The sequence below is a fragment of the Oncorhynchus keta genome, chromosome 15 (genome assembly GCF_023373465.1).
Source record: "Oncorhynchus keta strain PuntledgeMale-10-30-2019 chromosome 15, Oket_V2, whole genome shotgun sequence".
NCBI lineage: Eukaryota > Metazoa > Chordata > Actinopteri > Salmoniformes > Salmonidae > Oncorhynchus > Oncorhynchus keta.
Genome location: NC_068435.1, coordinates 10,283,243 through 10,302,545, shown reverse-complemented (window position 1 = coordinate 10,302,545; position 19,303 = coordinate 10,283,243). Strand labels below are relative to the sequence as shown.

Sequence of the window (19,303 nt, the reverse complement as noted above, 5' to 3'; positions counted from 1 at the left end):
ACACACAGCACTCGCACACAGACACACACACACTCTCACACACACACACACACACACACACACACACACACACACACACACACACACACACACACACACACACACACACACACACACACACACACACACACACACACACACACACACACACACACACACACAAAGACACACACACAAAGACACACACACACACACACACACCGAAGCCCATGGTCCACATGTTCCAGGAACACCGTTCTTAATGATTCCCTTTCATATCACTGTCAATCAAATGACTCAAGAAATGTGTAATTTTCGTGAGGAGTATGAGAGGAAGAATACAGGTCAGTTGAAAATAGCGGCCCGTCTTCCCACAGATGGCTGTGATGTGGAGTGTTGAGAGGTGCAATAGTGACGTGAGCAGTCTGGCTCGACTAACGTGTGAACAGACAGGTATAAAATCACAGTTTGTTGAAGGAGAAAAGGCCTCCTGAGAACTTGGAAGTGCTAGCACAACATCACAGCCCACCCCCTTTCACAGCTGTGACAGATTACCTACCACACACACACACACACACGTTTGTTTTACTATCATTGTGGGGACCAAAAAATGTATTGACATTCAAAATCCTATTTTCCTTAACCCCTAAACCTAAACATAACCCCTAAACCTAAACATAACCCCTAAACCTAAACATAACCCCTAAATCTAAACATAACCCCTAAACCTAAACATAACCCTAACTTCTAAACCTCACCCCTAAGCCTAAAATAGCCTTTTCCCTTGTGGGGAATGGCAAAATGTCCTCACTTTTGCAAGTCTTCCTTGTTTTTACTATCCTTTTGAGGACTTCTGGTACCCACAAGGGTAGTAAAACCAAACTGAAACACATGCACACTTGCTCTTTTACTATTTAAACCTGTATAGAACACTGGTAAATACAATTTAAATAAATACTGTTTTGATATGTTGTAGGTTTAAATAGTATTTACCTGTGTCCTGTACAGGTTTAAATAGTATTTACCAGTGTCCTATACAGGTTTAAATAGTATTTACCTGTGTCCCATGTCTCCACAACCTGCAGAGCAACAGTCAAGCCTTTGCTGCTCTCTAGTGGTGATTCTGGCTCCACTATCGTACTCCATGTGTCGCCATTTGAATGGTTTCTTATTTATGAAAGACCTTCATTTATTTGCTTGTTTGATTGTCAAAATCAAATAAGTGTTTCTGATCATTGTAAGGGTTGCAAAATCCCTAGAACCTACAATAAATTCACTGGTTTTCCTGAAATCCCGGTTGGAGGATCCATTGAATCAGGAGTGAATAAACAGGAAATGCTGACTCATCCAACCAGGATTTCTGAAAATCCAGGACATGTGTTTAAAGTTCCTGGATTTCTGCAACCCTAGTCATCATAATGATATTTTGTTTTGCATTATAAATGAACCCCACAGTGTTGCGAGCATTGTGAAGATATGCTTATAGTTTACAATATACCATATTATGGAGAACACCGCCATAGTTTTTGAAAAGGCTCAGAAAAGGTTATTGTTTTTCTGGCCTCCCGAGTAGCGCATCGGTCTAAGGCGCTAGAGGTGTCACTACAGACCCGGGTTCAATCCCAGGGTATGTCGCAGCTGGCTGCAACTGGGAGACCCATGAGGCGACGCACAAATGGCTCAGCGTCGCAAGGGGAGGGTTTGACCTGCCAGGATGGCCTTGTCCCATTGTGCTCTAGCGACTCCTTGTGGAGGACCGGGCGCATGCACGCTGACTTCAGTTGCCAGCTGTATGGTGTTTTCTTCCGACACATTGGTGTGGCTGCCTTCCAGGTTAAGTGAGCAGCGTGTCAAGAAGCAGTGCGGCTTGGCGGGGTCCGTACTGGAGTTGCAGCAATGGGACAAGACTGTAACTACCAATTGGATATCACGAGAAAGGAGTATTTAATAAATGTAAAAAAGTTATTATTTTCAAGGAAGCTAAGATCCTTTGATGTCTGCCTAACAATGCTCCATATGTTGCATAACAGTGTTTTGGCTAGTGTCTTGTTCTACAGTATGATCTACTGGTGGTGACATCACAACGGATGATGCTAACAAGTTGAACAAAATCATAAAGAAAGCTGGTTCTACCATCTACACCCACCAGGACAATCTAGAGCCCATTCTGGATAAGCAGATCTTCAAGATGCTCAATAGCATAGAGACCAACACCAACCATGGTATCTGCTTGGGGCAACGCAGTGCAATGGCAGACAGATTTATATTAGCTATGAGAAAACCGAATGTTTCCGCAGATCCTTGTTACCTTATGCTATGAGGCTTTTTAACATTTTTTATTTTTTTAAATATCCATTGATGATGTCTTGTTTGTGTATTTATTGTACTGTATGTATTAGCTGGTGCAACAACATTTTCCCTTTAAGGGATTATTAAAGTACTATTTAATCTACACTGACCCTATAGGATCCTTACAGATTAATCACGCAATACTATACCACCAATGGTTAATTATACAACAACAATATTCTTGTAATAAATGCTTTGTTTCACTGTAAGACAGCATTTGTTGAAATGTGGATTTTGCTAACAGATGTTTTTATTTTCAACACAATACCTTATGTGAGGAAACACATTAATACCCAAAGTCACAACCTGGTCTCAGAGCATTTCGTATTATTCTGTACGTCAATCCGAGACACTCCATTTAGGATGAGATGTTACTTTTCGTATGGTATGTATTAATTTGTGGATGTCCATCATCCATTTCATACGATGTACAATATGTAGAATATGTTACGGATTTGCTAAACGTACAATATGTTAAGAATTTGCAAAACATATATGTTATATATATATATATATATATATAGCTATGTTAGCTCGGTGGCTAACGCTAATATTAGCTAGCTGGCTAATTTGAGCTAGGCTAGGGGTTAGGGATGGAGTTAGGTTAAAGGATTAATGTTAGAGGAAGGTTTAGGTAAAAAGGTTAAGGTTAGGGTCATGGTTAGCTAACATGCTAAGTAGTTGCAAAGTAGTTAAAATAAGTAAGTAGTTGAAAAGTTGCTGATGACCTGAAATGCTAAAGTTGTACGTGATGAGATTCAAACATGCAAATTTGGGTTACTCGACGTTCACGTTACCCATCCAACCACCCTCTTTCGTTTTTGCCTTCAGTAACCTTCTGTGTTATGTAACCATCCCAAACGTAGCATATCATACTAATTTGAGTGTCCCGGATTTCCATTTCTCTATGAGACCAGGCTGAAAGACATAGCAAACATATTGTCTCTTTTAACAGGAAAAATCAAACAAGACTATAGGCCTAATGGCCAACAGCTTGCCTCAGTCACTACCACTCTGCTGGTCATTGTCTCTGTCCTTTCATCTGGACTTTCAAGAGAAAACAAGCGCTGTGGAGGCCAGGATAGTGACTCTGCTCATAGTTGAACTGGGTCTCCTCCGTTTTGCATATGATACAACTATTGAGACTGTTTTCTACGTTATTAATGCACTGTTGTGTTTTTTTCTTCAGCAGTGCACAATGTCTGCCCAGAAGTTTTGTAAGCAACTTTATTTGGACTGTTGATGTTTACAATGCATTCTGGGAACAAAAAAGAAGTTGACTGACTTTAGCAAGTAAAAACATGAACTAGCAAGAATAAGGCAGTGATCTCTGTGATTCCCTTTCAAAATAAAATACCTGCGATGAAACTGGTACAAAATTATACAAATGGTTGAAATGCATACCAAACGTGGAGTAAGTGCCATGCTGAACAGAGTTGTTTTTTAGACAAATTGCAATAATTATTGGTCACTGTTTTACCGCCAGGTGATATCTCATTAAACCGCCAATACAGGCTAAGATCACACGCACTGTGGATCTCAATTGCAATCATTATAGGCCAAAATATTACCGCTCCTGCTTAAGCTAGGTCATGTTAACTTAAAGCCTGCTAGTTGAGCAGACTATTGCAGATTCATCGGGTTGACAATTATTCCATGCAACTAAAATAAAGTATTTCTTTGTTTACTACGACAAATCTACTCTGGCAATTTACTTTACACATTTTAAACATTGAAAACTCATTAGTGATAACCTACAATTTTTAAATGTTTAGTTTATGTAATCCATTCATTACAACTTAGCTTAATGAAAAAGGACTATGGTCATTTCTTCCCATGAGTGAAAAATATATTATTCCTGAACTGTCCACATTTGAAATTTGAAACTGAATTGAGCCATTCAGGATTGTCTTATATTTTGTATTCAAATAAAAATGTAGTCTAATAAAGTTAATTTCAGTGGCAGAAATTATATTATATAAATTAAATTCTAAAATACAAAATAATAGATCTGATATCAATAATGCCACTGATGTTGAGATACTGCAGTGGCTTAGGTTGCCGGGGCGGCAGGGTAGCCTAGTGGACTAGTAACCGAAAGGTTCTAAGTTCAAATCCCTGAGCTGGCAAGGTACAAAATCTGTCGTTCTGCCCCTGAACAGGCAGTTAACCCACTGTTTCTAGGCCGTCATTGAAAATAAGAATTTGTTCTTAACTGACCTGCCAAGTACGATAAATTAAATGTTTGTTTTATATATACTCCATTATTACTATGAGTATTTTTTATTAATTAAAAGTCTTCTTTTCAACGCTCAAATCGGTCGTCATTCATAAGGGCATCACAGAATATGTGAAAAGTCAGAAGTGGGCTTAATGGATACCACTGTACCCTAAGCCTGTATGTGCACTAAATAATGATTTTATGATTTTATGGTTTTAAAACATCTGATTTATTGACAACCAAACATTGACATTTCATTCTTAAGCAGTCAATATAAAAAAATATATTTATTTTTTTAATCACTTGCGCATCTGAGTTGCAGGTGTGTGGGATTAATTTCATTACTTCTAAGAAAAGAGAAACTAGCACCCTGATCTTGGTGATGTTGGCAAGAAAGTATCATGTCACAAGGCGAGACCCAAATGCAGACACAGGAGGAAGATGGTTGGAGTTTAAGATGTTTAATAAATCCAAAGGGAGTAGGCAAGAGAATGGTCGTGGACAGGCAAAAAGGTCAAAACCAGATCAGAGTCCAGGAGGTACAGAAGGGGGAGGCAGTGTAGCCTAGTGGTTAGAGCATTGGACAAGGACCCGAAAGGTTGCAAGCTCAAATCCCAGAGTTGACAAGGTACAAATCTGTCATTCTACCCCTAAACAAGCAGTTAACCCACTGTTCCTAGGCCATCATTGAAAAAATATAGTTAAATAAAGGTAAAATAGAGTGGCAGGCAGTGGTAACAGTGGCAGGCAGTGGTAACAGATTCCAGAACAGGCAAGGGTCAAAACCAGAAGGACTAGAGTCCTAAAAGGAGAAAAGGCATTGCAGGAAAACTGGGAACACACACTGGTAGGCTTGGACAAGACTACACAGAGTGACAGGGTCATTGTATCCTTCATGCTGTAGAAGGCCAGAGTACCTGACTTGTGATCCAGGTACTCTCCTACTCTGGAGGAGTGAGGACATGATACTTTAGTCTCAACATTAACCACCACTAAAGCACCGTAAACTCCAGGACTTATCATTGTGGCAAAATCTGTTCTCAGATTTTATTGGTCACATACACATAGCTAGCTTTTGATCCACGCGAATGTGGCATGCTCTGGTGTGACGCACGCCAAAAAAACACTGCATCTGTAGGAATGGTTTCCTGGACACATATTAGGCCTATAGGTTTCATTCAGATTGGTGCATTTGGACATTTTCTAAGCAACTGCAGTTCTGTACAGGATATCCAGCTATGGAAATCAAAACTCCATAAAGAACTCCATAGAGAACTCCATAGAGAACTAAATAGAGAACTCTATAGAGAATATAAAGAACTCCATAAAATCCCCCCTTAGTATTTTTTGTATTTTAGTATTATTTAACATTTTGGGATCATTTCCACCCAACTGTAGTGGAGATTATTGTTTTCTAGTTTCTCTCTCAGCTAAGACACAGCCTCACTCGCATCTTCAAAGCACTGATGAGGATACGCAATGAGGCTGGGTACGTCTGAATGTGCACTGTGACTGGAGAGAGACTGATAACCCTGGAGAGAAGGGGGGAGAGACTGAGAGAAATGGAGAGGGAGAGGGAGAGAAATAGCGAGGCAGGCACATGAACACAGACAGACAGAACAGATTGAGAGAATGAATATTTATTTTCAATTATGAATTATTTTTCATATCACTAGCACCTCTAACAAGGCAGTACAGTCAGCTGAAGGAAATGGATGTGATCATGTGTGTGTGAGAGCCGCTCCAGCTCAGCACTTCTACTCCTTAGCTCAGCTATCTCCTTCTCTAGTTGTTCCAGGAGTCCGTCAGCCCAACTCACTTCAGCCTTCTCCTTGTTTCTGACCAGCTCCTTCAGCTCAGAGCACCTTCTCTCAATGGAGCAGATCAGCTCAGTAAAGATCCTCTCTTTGTCCTCCACTTTTGCCTGTGCAGAGTGCTTTCAGGACAGAGATAGAGAAGAGAAAGGCTCCATGTTAAGCAGTTTATTCCCTCTAAATTGGAGCCCAGACAGCCTGTTCCGTAGCCTGAAATCAACAACCTGTTTTGTGCTAACATTCATGTTTGGCATGACAAGGAGTGGCAAGCAGTGGAATGTTAGCACAAACATATTGGTATACCCAGGCTACTTGTTCCCCACAGTGGGGGGGCGGTGGGATCGGAGAGTGTGCTTGCTCTCTCACTCTAACCACAATCGCTGTAAATATTGTCAATATTTTGATTAGTGTTATAAAATGTTGATTGTATTGATGAATAACTATCTTCATATTCTAATATGTGGGCTGGATTATTTAAAAAGATAATGAGTAATCTTCAGAGAATATTGATCGTAGATATTCTTTATTCTCTACTGCCACTGAAATTGGTAACTTGTGAATATTAAAATACATAACTCAATTCATAGTTTAATAATTTCATATATCATCATATCCTCATACCATATTACAAATATGACAATTAACATAATTGGCACATCTTATTTATTCAGGACAATCACCAACAGACATATGTTTGTATCTAGCTCTTAGGCAATATGATACCACAATATCACAGAGCTTATTACCTAAACACCCAACATGTATTCTCAATACTAAACACTGACATGTCTCTCATGACAATCAAATGCCTGGCTGGTGTGTTTGTTCTGCTGCCAGGCCTGGCTGACAGGAAAAGGAAATGATGCGTCTCCTCTGGTCCGTAACACTGTCCTCACATTGACAGACTCCACAGCCTGTTGGAGTTCCTTCTGCTCCTTCACTCTCTCCTGGATTCTCTGCTCAACTTCCAGCTGACTCATCCAAATCAAATCAAATGCTATTTGTCACATACACATGGTTAGCAGATATCAATGTGAGTGTAGCGAAATGCTTGTGCTTCTAGTTCCAACCATGCAGTAATATCTAACAAGTGATCTAACAATTTCACAACAACTACAATATACACACAAGTGTAAAGCAATGAATAAGAATATGTATATATGGATGAGCGATGGCCGAACAGCATAGGCAAGATGCAGTAGATAGTATAGAGTACAGTATATACTACTATACATATCAGATGAGTAATGTAGGGTATGTAAACATTATATAAAGTGGCATTGTTTAAAGTGGCTAGTGATACATTTATTACATCAAATTTGTTATTATTAAAGTGGCTAGAGATGAGTCAGCATGTTGGCAGCAGCCACTCAATGTTAGTGATGGCTGTTTAACAGTCTGACGGCCTTTAGATTTCAGTCTCTCGGTCCCCGCTTTGATGCACCTGTACTGACCACGCCTTCTGGATGGTAGTGTGGTGAACAGGCAGTGGCTCAGATGGTTGTTGTCCTTGATGATCTTTTTGGCCTTCCTGTGACATCGGGTGGTGTAGGTGTCCTGGAGGGCAGGTAGTTTGCCCCCGGTGATGCGTTGTGCAGACCTCACTACCCTCTGGAGAGCCTTACGGTTGTGGGCGGAGCAGTTGCCGTACCAGGCTGTGATACAGCCCGACAGGATGCTCTCAATTGTGCATCTGTAAAAGTTTGTGAGTGTTTTTGGGAACAAGCCGAATTTCTTCAGCCTCCTGATTTTGAAGAGGCGCTGCTGTGCCTTCTTTACCACACTGTCTGTGTGGGTGGACCATTTCAGTTTGTCCGTGATGTGTATGCCGAGGAACTTGAAACTTTCCACCTTCTCCACTACTGTCCCGTCGATGTGGATGGGGGCTGCCCCCTCTGCTGTTTCCTGAAGTCCACGATCATCTCATTTGTTTTGTTGACATTGGGTGTGAGGATATTTTCCTGACACCACACTCCCAGGGCCCTCACCTCCTCCCTGTAGGCCGTCTCGTCGTCGTTGATAATCAAGCCTACCACTGTAGTGTACTCTGCAAACTTGATGATTGAGTTGGAGGCGTGCATGGCCACGCAGTCATGGGTGAACAGGGAGTACAGAAGAGGGCTGAGAACGCACCCTTGTGGGGCCCCAGTGTTGAGAATCAGTGGGGTGGAGATGTTGTTTCCTACCCTCACCACCTGAGGGCGGTCCGTCAGGAAGTCCAGGACCCAGTTGCACAGGGCGGGGTCGAGACCCAGTGTCTTGAGCTTAATGACGAGTTTGGAGGGTACTATGGTGTTAAATGCTTAGCTGTAGTCGATGATCAGCATTTTTACATAGGTTTTCCTCTTGTCCAGATGAGTTAGGGCAGTGTGCAGTGTGATTGCGATTGCGATTGCGTCGTCTGTGGACCTATTGGGGCGGTAAGAAAATTGGAGTGGGTCTAGGGTGTCAGGTAGAGTGAAGGTGATATGGTCCTTGACTAGTCTCTCAAAGCACTTCATGATGACAGAAGTGAGTGCTACGGGGTGATAGTCATTTAGCTCAGTTACCTTAGCTTTCTTGGGAACAGGAACAATGGTGGCCCTCTTGAAGCATGTGGGAACAGCAGACTGGGATAAGAATTGATTATGTCCGTAAACACACCAGTCAGCTGGTCTGCGCATGCTCTAAGAACACGGCTAGGGATGCCGTCTGGGCCAGCAGCCTTGCAAGGGTTAACACGTTTAAATGTTTTACTCGTGTTGGCTGCAGTGAAGGAAAGCCTGCTGGTTTTGGTAGCCGGCCGTGTCGGTGGCACTGTATTATCCTCAAAGCGAGCAAAGAAGTTGTTTAGTTTGTCTGGGTGCGAGACATCGTGGTCCGAGACGGGGCTGGTTTTCTTTTTGTAGTCTGTGGTTGACTGTAGACCCTGCCACATACCTCTCGTGTCTGAGCCGTTGAATTGTGACGCTACTTTGTCTCTATCCCCAGCTCACTCTATGGAGAACAAAGTCTTTATTGAATAACAATCTTGTTCTTTCAGTATTCTTGTCAGGATGAAATTATGTTATTACCCATGCCCAGCATCTTAGTCCCACTACATCCTTAGTGCCACTTAAAAATAATATCATGATCGACATTGTAAAGGTGATTGATTATCTCTAACCACTTTCACGTTTTATCTTACAAGCACAGCAACAGGTAAGTAGGTAGCCTAAGCTTGTGCTAGTCGGAACGACTCATAGGAGCAGGAGTCTATCTCCTGTTTCTGTGGTGTGAGGCAGCTTGATGTACAAGTACACCCCCTAGACAGGACGCTAGTCTATCTCTTGTTTCTGTAGTGTGAGGCAGCTTGATGTACAAGTACACCCCTTAGACAGAATTTAGTCTATCACAGGGCCGTACCCCTCCCCCCTTCTATCTAAACTATAGACTTGTAAATGGACATTTATAATGATAATAGGGTTAAATATTAAACAGCATCACAGTTTTCTGAATTTACTCTGAGAATGTTTCATATGCATATCAGTGAGACTTTGACTGATAAACACATGTGATTTAGCTTCACCCTTTTACTGGCAATACTGAACATAGTCATCAAACTGGTTAACCAGGAGGGTCCCCTGGTAAATATGGACCTAAACTATGGTTCCTACACTGTAACAGCAATATGCATGTTCCATAAGAAAAATCCAGGGGTGTATTCACTCGGAACCAAGGTGTGAGACAAGTTAATATACTATAATAAATGTTGAAACGTTTCCATATTTTCGATCATGTTTGCCTTCACAATTAATGAAGTGTTCATTGTACACAGTTTACAGGATAGTACTATTATTTTGAAGGAAGAAATAAAAACCACGAACCGGAAGTGCTTCGTTACTGTTGTAGCGGTCACAACACCGAGCCGAAAATCGCACTGTCAACGTCAAACAAACACCCCCCAAAAACGGATTATAAAACAGCTTAGAAAAACGTTAGAAATATGGACGACGACGTGTTGACAACTTTGAAAATATTGATAATTGGTGAGAGTGGTGTTGGCAAGTCAAGGTAAGATAGTATTTTTTGTTGTTGAAGTTTTGCTCATTACAGGAAAGCTATTTAGCCTAGTAACGTTATCTTGAGCTAAACTTAGCTACACTATGTAACTTTTCTTAGCTAACACAATAGCTAACGCTAGCTGTATAACCAGCTGCATCCGTTTGTCCTTTGAATTGGGAATAAAAATAACTTTCCTACACTTGCTTTTTTATCATCTTACTTGATGATTATTTAAATATTTGCAGGTAAATTGCTAGCTACGTGTTAGTTATTTATCTTTGTCTCGTAGAACCAGTATCTGCTGGGTAAACGAAACGACGAGTAGCTTTCTGGGTACAGAGGAGATCTTGTCACATCCTTCTCGTTTGCCCAGATACCGGTTGATCTACAAGCTAGCTATCTGGAGCTGGTGGAGTGTGGCAAACCCACCCCAGCCCTTGTTAGTTAGCTAACTAAATAGTTTTCATAGGTTGTGGGCTAGGTAGGCTATATCTGGTGTGTCAGTGTTAAAATGCCTGCTCTCAGACGTGGTGTTTCCCTGCTGTATCCCAAACAGTCTTCTCCTGAGATTCACAGATGATACATTTGACCCAGACCTGGCAGCAACCATAGGTAAGTCCTAAAGGAGTATGCCCCAGTGCACTGTTAATGGGAAGGGGAAAACACAGCATTCCCACTCTTAACAGCCGTTTTGACACCGTTGCTAGGCCTATGTGACAATGGAATATTGTTATGTCTCACACATTAGGCTATTCATATTTATGGGTCACCACTTGAGTCGGCTCCTGCCTCCCTCTTTTTGACACAGGTGTGGATTTCAAAGTCAAAACAATTGCAGTGGATGGGAATAGTGCCAAGCTCGCTATTTGGGTAAGTGTATGAAAATGTAATGTATTATCATTCAAATCTAAGCTCTTTCACTGTAATTAGGTTGATTTTTCTAAGGTGTGGCCCATGTACTCTGTGAAGTGTACATCAGGAAATTCCCTTTGTTAAAAATTTTTTTTTTAACCCCAATATCGTGGTATCCAATTGTTGTTAGTAGCTACTATCTTGTCTCATCGCTACAACTCCCGTACGGGCTCGGGAGAGACGAAGGTTGAAAGTCATGCGTCCTCCGATACACAACCCAACCAAGCTGCACTGCTTCTTAACACAGCGCGCATCCAACCCGGAAGCCAGCCGCACCAATGTGCCGCACCAATGTGTCTCCACCACAGGAGTCGCTGGTGCGCGATGAGACAAGGACATCCCTACTGACCAAGCCCTCCCTAACCCAGACGACGCTAGGCCAATTGTGCATCGCCCCACGGACTTCCCGGTCGCGGCTGGTTACCACAGAGCCTGGGCGCGAACCCAGGGACTCAGGGATGGCACAGCTGGCGCTGCAGTACAGCGCCCATAACCACTGCGCCACCCGGGAGGCAGAAATTCACATTCATAAAGGGATAATCTGCAGTGCAAACAAAAACAAAGTTGCCACTTGCCAGTGTTTTGGTAAGTAACGGATGGTGAACCAGTATCTGTGTGTTATAGACTTCTCTAATGCCCAGAAAGCTCTGACTCAGACTCTCATTCACCAGCTCTGCAAGCATTATAATGTAAAAATATTTTTATCACGAAATAAGGAGTTTCACTGAGCAGTGATTTTCATTTATGCCATTACGGCTGGTATGTACTTATAACAAAGGTCAAAATAAATAATGTACAAGCAACTAATGCCTGTTGTAGTTTTCTGACCTGTGACCTTTCTCGGTTGCAAGTATGTTTACATTTTTTTTTTTTTTTTAAATGGTTGGAATTACATGCCAGTTGTAACGGGAGTAAATTAAGATAGTTGCTCAACGAAACTCCATATTTGGTGATAAACAAACATATATTTTGACATTTGTTGAATCAGAGCTTTCTGGGCGTTTCTTATAACGCACAGATACTTGTTCAGGCTTGGAGAAATGTATCCACTCTCAACATCATAGACACAGCTACTGACCATCTATGATATCAAAATTTAGTTTTGAGGCTAAACAGTTTTTTTTGTTTTTTTTGTTTACAATTACATTGTTAAACAACATTCACTTTGTTCGGGTGTTTTAAAAGACACTGGAAAAACATGTGTTTGTTTGGCTCAAACATTAAGGTTGTTTCAGCAGGCACAAAAAAAGGTTTTGAAAATGAATCGATACGCGCATTTTGATTTCGTCTGTCCAAACCAGACGCGAACAACCGACTCTTTTGGGTGCAGGTTCAAAATACATATGAAACATTAATGGACATTTGGCTAACTAGATGTTGCTAGCTAGTTTGACCTGGGGTTGGACATTGGGTTTTTATTTTACCTGAAATGCAAATGGTAATTTTCTGATTATTTCATGCAAACATGACTGTCCTTGGGTCCATGTTATTGTACATTCAGATAGGTTACCTCCTAAGTTTCAGAACGTTTGTTCCTTTCCTGCCTCCTGAACACATCCCAAGATGTTCTATTTCAGAAGTACTACATACAGTGTCTTCAGAAAGTATTCACACCCCTTGACTTTTTACACATTTTGTGTTACAGCCTGAGTTTTAAATTGATACTTTGTCACTAGCCTACTAAATAATGTCAAAGTGGAATTATGTGAGTACTTAAGTATTCAACCCATTTTGTTATAGCAAGCCTAAATAAGCTCAGGAATAAACATTTGCTTAGCAAGTCACAATATGTTGCGTGGACTCACTCTGTGTGCAATAATAGTGTTTAAAATGATTTTTGAATGACTACCACATCTCTGTTTTTTAATTTTACCTTTATTTTACTAGGCAAGTCAGATAAGAACAAATTCTTATTTTCAATGACGGCTTAGGAACAGTGGGTTAACTGCCTGTTTAATAAAAAAAAATTACTGTGCAAATATTGTACAATCCAGGTGTGGAAAGATCTGAGAGACTTACCCAGAAAGACTCACAGCTATAATCACTGCCAAAGGTGGCTCTAACATGTGTTGACTCAGGGGGTTGAATACTTATCTAATCAAGATAGTGTAGATGGTTGACAAAACCATTTATCACCTTGTAACACAACAAAATGTGGAAGAAGTTCAAAGGTGTGACTCCTCCTTTCTGAAGGCACTGTAGAACAGCTTGTTCAAGGATAGAGTTGCAAGCACAATGGGATTGCACCATGAGATGGTGCTATTGTCTAATGTGTCACATAGAGAAGCTATGACGGCGGAAGTTTGGCCTCCCAAAGTGAAATCCACGATCCTAGCAGGACCTGGGAAGATTGACATGTTTTAGTATTTACTAAATGTGAAGCTCTTCATAGTCTCATCAAATTTTGATAATTGTGACTCATCAAAAAAAAAAAACAATTTCATAAACTAATTGAAAAGGTTGTTATAATTCCTATCCATAATGCTGCGTGTTGATACTTTCTAATAAGTGAATTCCTCTTGACGCTGGCATGGCATGCTGAAAATTGACACACTGTTTTCTCTCATTGACGCCGGTTGTTGTTGACTTTTGGGCCTGTTAGGACACAGCAGGACAGGAGAGGTTCCGGACCCTGACGCCCAGCTACTACCGTGGTGCACAGGGAGTCATACTGGGTGAGTATTTGTTTGACCAACAGTGGTGAACATATATTATCACGTCTGGAGCCGTATGTACTAAACATGCTGAACTAGGATCAGGTTCCTCCTGGCCATACGATCTTAGACATTATGATGTAAAATTACGAAGCAGTCATACTCTGAGAAGTCCCTGGTCTCCCAAAAATGAGGTGCCTATTTCAAATACTCCATTCAACTCACATTCTCAATTCTGAACCTCTAGTACTGTGGACCTTCACCGTATGATTTCCATACCCCCACCCCCCCGCGCTTGTATAACACATTTTAATTGTATATATGGATAAGGTACAGACACTGTTAATCTCCTCTTTTTTTGCTGTTAGTGTACGATGTCACTAAACGGGACACGTTCACTAGGCTGGAGAACTGGCTGAACGAACTGGAGACGTACTGCACACGGAACGACCTCGTCAAAATGCTGGTTGGGAACAAGATTGATAAGGAGGTGGGTGTCCCAGTGCATTGTGGGTCATACCTGTCTGGCATGAATCTGTCTTTTCAGCTGCACTTCTCTTATTGTCACCTAGCTGCCATTGTCTCCAGTGTTGGATGCAACAAATAAAGTCCTATCACTTAGCAATGTTTCGTTGCTGGTATTGTACCTGATGCCTGTTATGCATGTTATAACACCTGTTATGTGAACCCATTGTTAAATTTGACAGTTCAGTTTTTGTTGTTTCAGGAAAACCGTATAGTTGACCGAAACGAAGGCCTTAAGTTCGCAAGGAAACACTCCATGCTTTTTATTGGTAAGTTCTTGGGTCTTTGTAAAATAGCTGGGCGTCTGAGTACAATAACCCGGATACTCAAGTTAATGGGGTCTACCGTTTGGTGAGTAAATACCAGTTGGAGACTAGCTTTTTTACAACAAGTGTACAGACTCTTGAATTCGGGCGCAGATGTCATCCTCCATTTGACATTCCTAATCTCCACTGTCAGCACAACACTGAAGGATGCAGCCCTTCCAGGAGAACTGGAGTACGATCGCAAATCTGCAGTCAATCATCTATCAAACCTCATGTCTACATGTGTTTCTATTTCCCAGCTCCAATCGCCTCCTGAAATTAGGTTATAGCATTTCTGAAGACTTTCCATTTTAGAATGACAAAATAAAAGGGTTTATGGAAAAGGGTAATGTTTTTGTTTCTATGTACCGTGTAGGCTACACAGTGCCCAGTGTGTGTGTGTGTGTGTGCGCGTGTACATACACACACACAACTTTTTCTAGATGCGAACGTTCATATTTTATGAACGTGTATGTCTACACATGTCAATCTAAATTACCCAAATCAAGATCATCATCCATCATAAGTCAGGAAATCAACAGAGTAAAGATATCTCCTTAGAAAATGACCTTAATGTATGGACTGGGTGACTCAGACATCGCTCTCGGGGTGAAGAAATCCATCCCAGTCCGATGTTGTAATGGCACTTGTCATGCACATATTTTGATGCATTTAAAAAATCAGCTACTGGGACTTGAACTGAAATAGTCTGAAAACGTATACCCACTGTCACTTTTGCTCCCATTTAATTCAAAACAGACCCTAAAATAGTTTTGAAGTGAGTTTTTGTTGTTGTTGCATCCCCCTTAACACTAATATCACATTAATGTGCCCTTCCACTTTGATAGAGGCCAGTGCTAAAACGCGGGATGGTGTCCAGTGTGCCTTCGAGGAGCTGGTGGAGAAGATTCTCCAGACTCCAGGGCTTTGGGAAAGCAACGCCCAGCCACGGGGTGTTCAGCTGGGGGACCAGGAGCAGCGCGGGGCTGGAGGCTGTGGAGGATATTGTTCCGTACTGTAAACCTGGAACCAACCCAAACGGCATACTGGAAACCAGAACCTGAGAAGGATATTAAGAGTCCGTTAATATACTGTGTGTGTTTTATATACTGAGTCACGGCAAAGGGTTAATCTGCACTTTCCGATGTCTCGGTACAAAGGGACTTTGCGGTTTGCACTCTTCCTGTAACGCCAGCCAGTTGTCACAGTGCGTCGTGTTGAGAACACAGTTGATATTCATCACGTGTAAAATATCACGCTAAAGGAGGTACATTTTGTTTTATCGTATCAAGTTTGTTAACCACACCACGTCACTTGTAAGGCTTGTCGAACACAGGATGGTGAAACGGGGTCTTCTCTACACTATATTTAATACCTTCTGCTACACGTTTATGCAATACGTTATGAATAGGATCATTGCGTCATGTCAAGTACCTACCAAGTTATACCGCAGTTATAACCTTCGCTATTTATGTCGTTTTCTACTGGATGAGTAGATCTGCATGCCTTAACTATGGTTACCGTAGGACCAATAGATGAAGGTAGAGTCCTTCGATGTGGGGTGGGGCTTCAGACCTTCCACGCGCCTTCACTTTGTCCTAGCTAGTGTTTTGTAGGTCTATAACCCCCCCTCCTCCCCATAAGCACTTTGTAACAGCTGACAGGCATTCATCACCACGCATTGTGCGCCTAGCCATAGACAGACATCCATTTAACGTGGAAGAAGACTGTACGCTTCAAACTTATCCATCCCACTGGTTGACAACCAATTGTCATTTATTTTTATCCTCTTCCATTTTATTTACTTGGTGATTTCTCTATTCCAAGCTGTTAAATATTTTATATTTTCTTCCACTTTTTATTTCTTGATGTGGGAACATGCATGCAATGTTTTACGTCTTCGTAAACCACGGTCCATGTGGCATTGATATAGCCTAGTGATGTGCTTATCCATAGCTGTTACTGGCTCATGTTGAAGGGGGAAAAAAGTTACCAGTTTATTATTAAAGCTATTGCAAAATAAAGTGTTTTTTTTTTTTTCCTCTTTAAAAAAAAAAAAAATCTACTTGGTTTCATTCTGACCTAGCTGGCCCTTCAATCAATCAATCAAGCCTTCATATTACATAATGGGTGTTAGTTCAAGCATGCTTATGGATGTTCAGTGTATCCCGTGGTCTGGAAAAGGGATGCATTTACATGGATCAGCCAACAGGTTTCTCTCATGCCTGTCTTGTTAAATGGTCCACTCTGTAACATATTACACACAGTCATGTGACACCACACGTACATGCAAAAACTCATTGTCAAGACAGATTTGAGTCTGTATATCTGTAGCAAGATATACAGTTTGTTTGTTGCATGTTTTGCGATTTGAATTTTAAATAATGATCCTGTTTATTTGTTGTATCTTCAGTTTTTGTCTGACTTTTTATTTTATTTTTTTAAGTGGGCTTGTTTTCCATCTATGAATCACTTTATGAATATCTATACCATAACATTCAAATGACACTTGTAAGTGGTGTTGTGCTCGGTCATGACATGAACATTTTGTATTATTTCAAACTGAAATAAAAGACAACGGGAAGAAGAGGCATGTTCTGGTTTTGAGTTTGTTGTTCGAGTTGCCTCGAGCACTATTTCTCTACTGCAATAGGCTATTTTTACGAGCTGAATGTTTGTGGGGAATGCGCATACCGGTATTTTTAACTATTTGTTTTCTTATGATAATCATATCTTTAATACAGTCCAAAGGTCCTTTTAGTTGTTGAACTGTATTGAATGTCAATGTTAGCTATACCTAACCAAACTACAGTATTTATACTGAGTCCAAAAAATTAAGAACACCTTCCTGATATTGAGTTGCAACCCCCCCCCCACCTCCTGAACAGCATGAATTCATCAGGGCATGGACTCTACAAGGTATCAAAAGTGTTCCACAGGGATGCTGGCCCATGTGTCAAGTTGGCTGGATGTCCTTTAGGTGGTGGACCATTCTTGACACACACGGGACAAATCAGAATGTTATTTGATTTGAAACTGTTGAGCAAGAAATCCAGCAGCATTGCAGTTCTTGGCACAAACCCGGTGCACCTGGCACCTACTTCCATACCCTTTTCAAAGGCACTTAAATATTTTGTCTTGCCCATTCACCCTGAATGGCACACATACACAATCCATGTCTCCAAACTTAAACATCCTTTAACATGTCTCCACTTCATCTACACTGATTGAAGTGGATTTGCTTGCTGTATTGCTTGCTGTTTGGGGTTTTAGGCTGGGTTTCTGTACAGCACTTTGAGATATTAGCTGATGTACGAAGGGCTATATAAATACATTTGATTTGATTTAACAAGTGACACCAATAAGGGATCATAGACTGACCAGGTGAAAGCTATGTCATGGAAAGAGCAGTGTTCATAATGTTTTGTCCACTCATTGGATAGATGTGAGAAACTTTCCTGATAAACTTCTACAGATCGAGCTCAACATGCAAGACTTTGAACACACTACTCATGATGTCACCAAAGCATGCGAAAGGGACCAGTGGAAAATGCTACTAAGCTATGTTTTAGGGTATTGTCTCAGAGCCCAATGTATGATTATGTGCGTATGTTCAGTGTCAGGAGAATGTCCCCAAAATGCATCATGATAAGTCCACTCTGTCAGATGGCCAATACAGTGATACATTTAAAAAAAAAAAGTTTAACTAGCAGATGTATGGTTGTGCAGCCTTAAAACTCATTCTATAAGACCGAGACATAAGTGGTTTCTGAGCAAAGAAAACAAAATTCATCATTTTTAGTGAGGTATAGCCTAGTGGGATAGGATTATCAAGAGAAGTTGAACACGTTTCACATTTATTTAATCAAATGTATTATTTCAAAAGTATTTGCACTGCTATGTTGTGATAATATTTATACCTAGGATACAAATACAGTCTTTTAAAAGTGAATATAACAAGTCACTGAGAATTTTTCAGAATTGAGAATTTTTCTTAAATAGTCAATCGTCAAAAACACAGTTCTCATGTAATCAAATATATCTCACGGTTACAATAAAGAAATACACACATTGACCCCCCCAATGTCATTTTTTTATCGCTCAAACATTACAATCCGATAGAAATACTATAAGGCAGGAAGTGGTGAATGAATGAGACTTGTTAACCATGTAGTATACAGTTCCTTCAAACCCCTTTGACTTATTCCATATGTTGTCGTGTTACAGCCTGAATTCAAAATATATTACATCCATTTTTTTCTCTCTCTCGCCCATCTACACACAATAGCCAATAATGCCAAAGTGAAAACATGTTTTTAGAAGTTTTTGGAAAAGTAAATAAAGATATCACATTTACATAAGTATTCACACCCCTGAGTCAATCGTTTTTTAGAAGCACCTTTGGCTATGATTACTGCTTTGAGTCATCTGGGGTATGTCTGTATCAGCTTTGAGACTTCTGGGGTATGTCTGTATCAACTTTGCACATCTGAATTTGGGGATTTTCCTCCCATTCTTCCT

The 19,303-nt window shown here is 40.8% G+C and overlaps 1 protein-coding gene across 1 annotated transcript; it reads left to right on the top strand.

The window, feature by feature from the left end:
• The first annotated feature begins 10,222 nt into the window (after positions 1-10,222).
• Positions 10,223-17,371, top strand: LOC118394408 (ras-related protein Rab-18-B-like). The gene is made up of 7 exons (XM_035787586.2): positions 10,223-10,395; positions 10,943-10,998; positions 11,195-11,256; positions 13,901-13,973; positions 14,321-14,442; positions 14,680-14,746; positions 15,631-17,371. The coding sequence occupies exons 1-7, from the start codon at positions 10,328-10,330 to the stop codon at positions 15,801-15,803; spliced, it is 621 nt and encodes a 206-aa protein (XP_035643479.1). The 5' UTR covers positions 10,223-10,327; the 3' UTR covers positions 15,804-17,371.
• Positions 17,372-19,303: the final 1,932 nt, after the last annotated feature.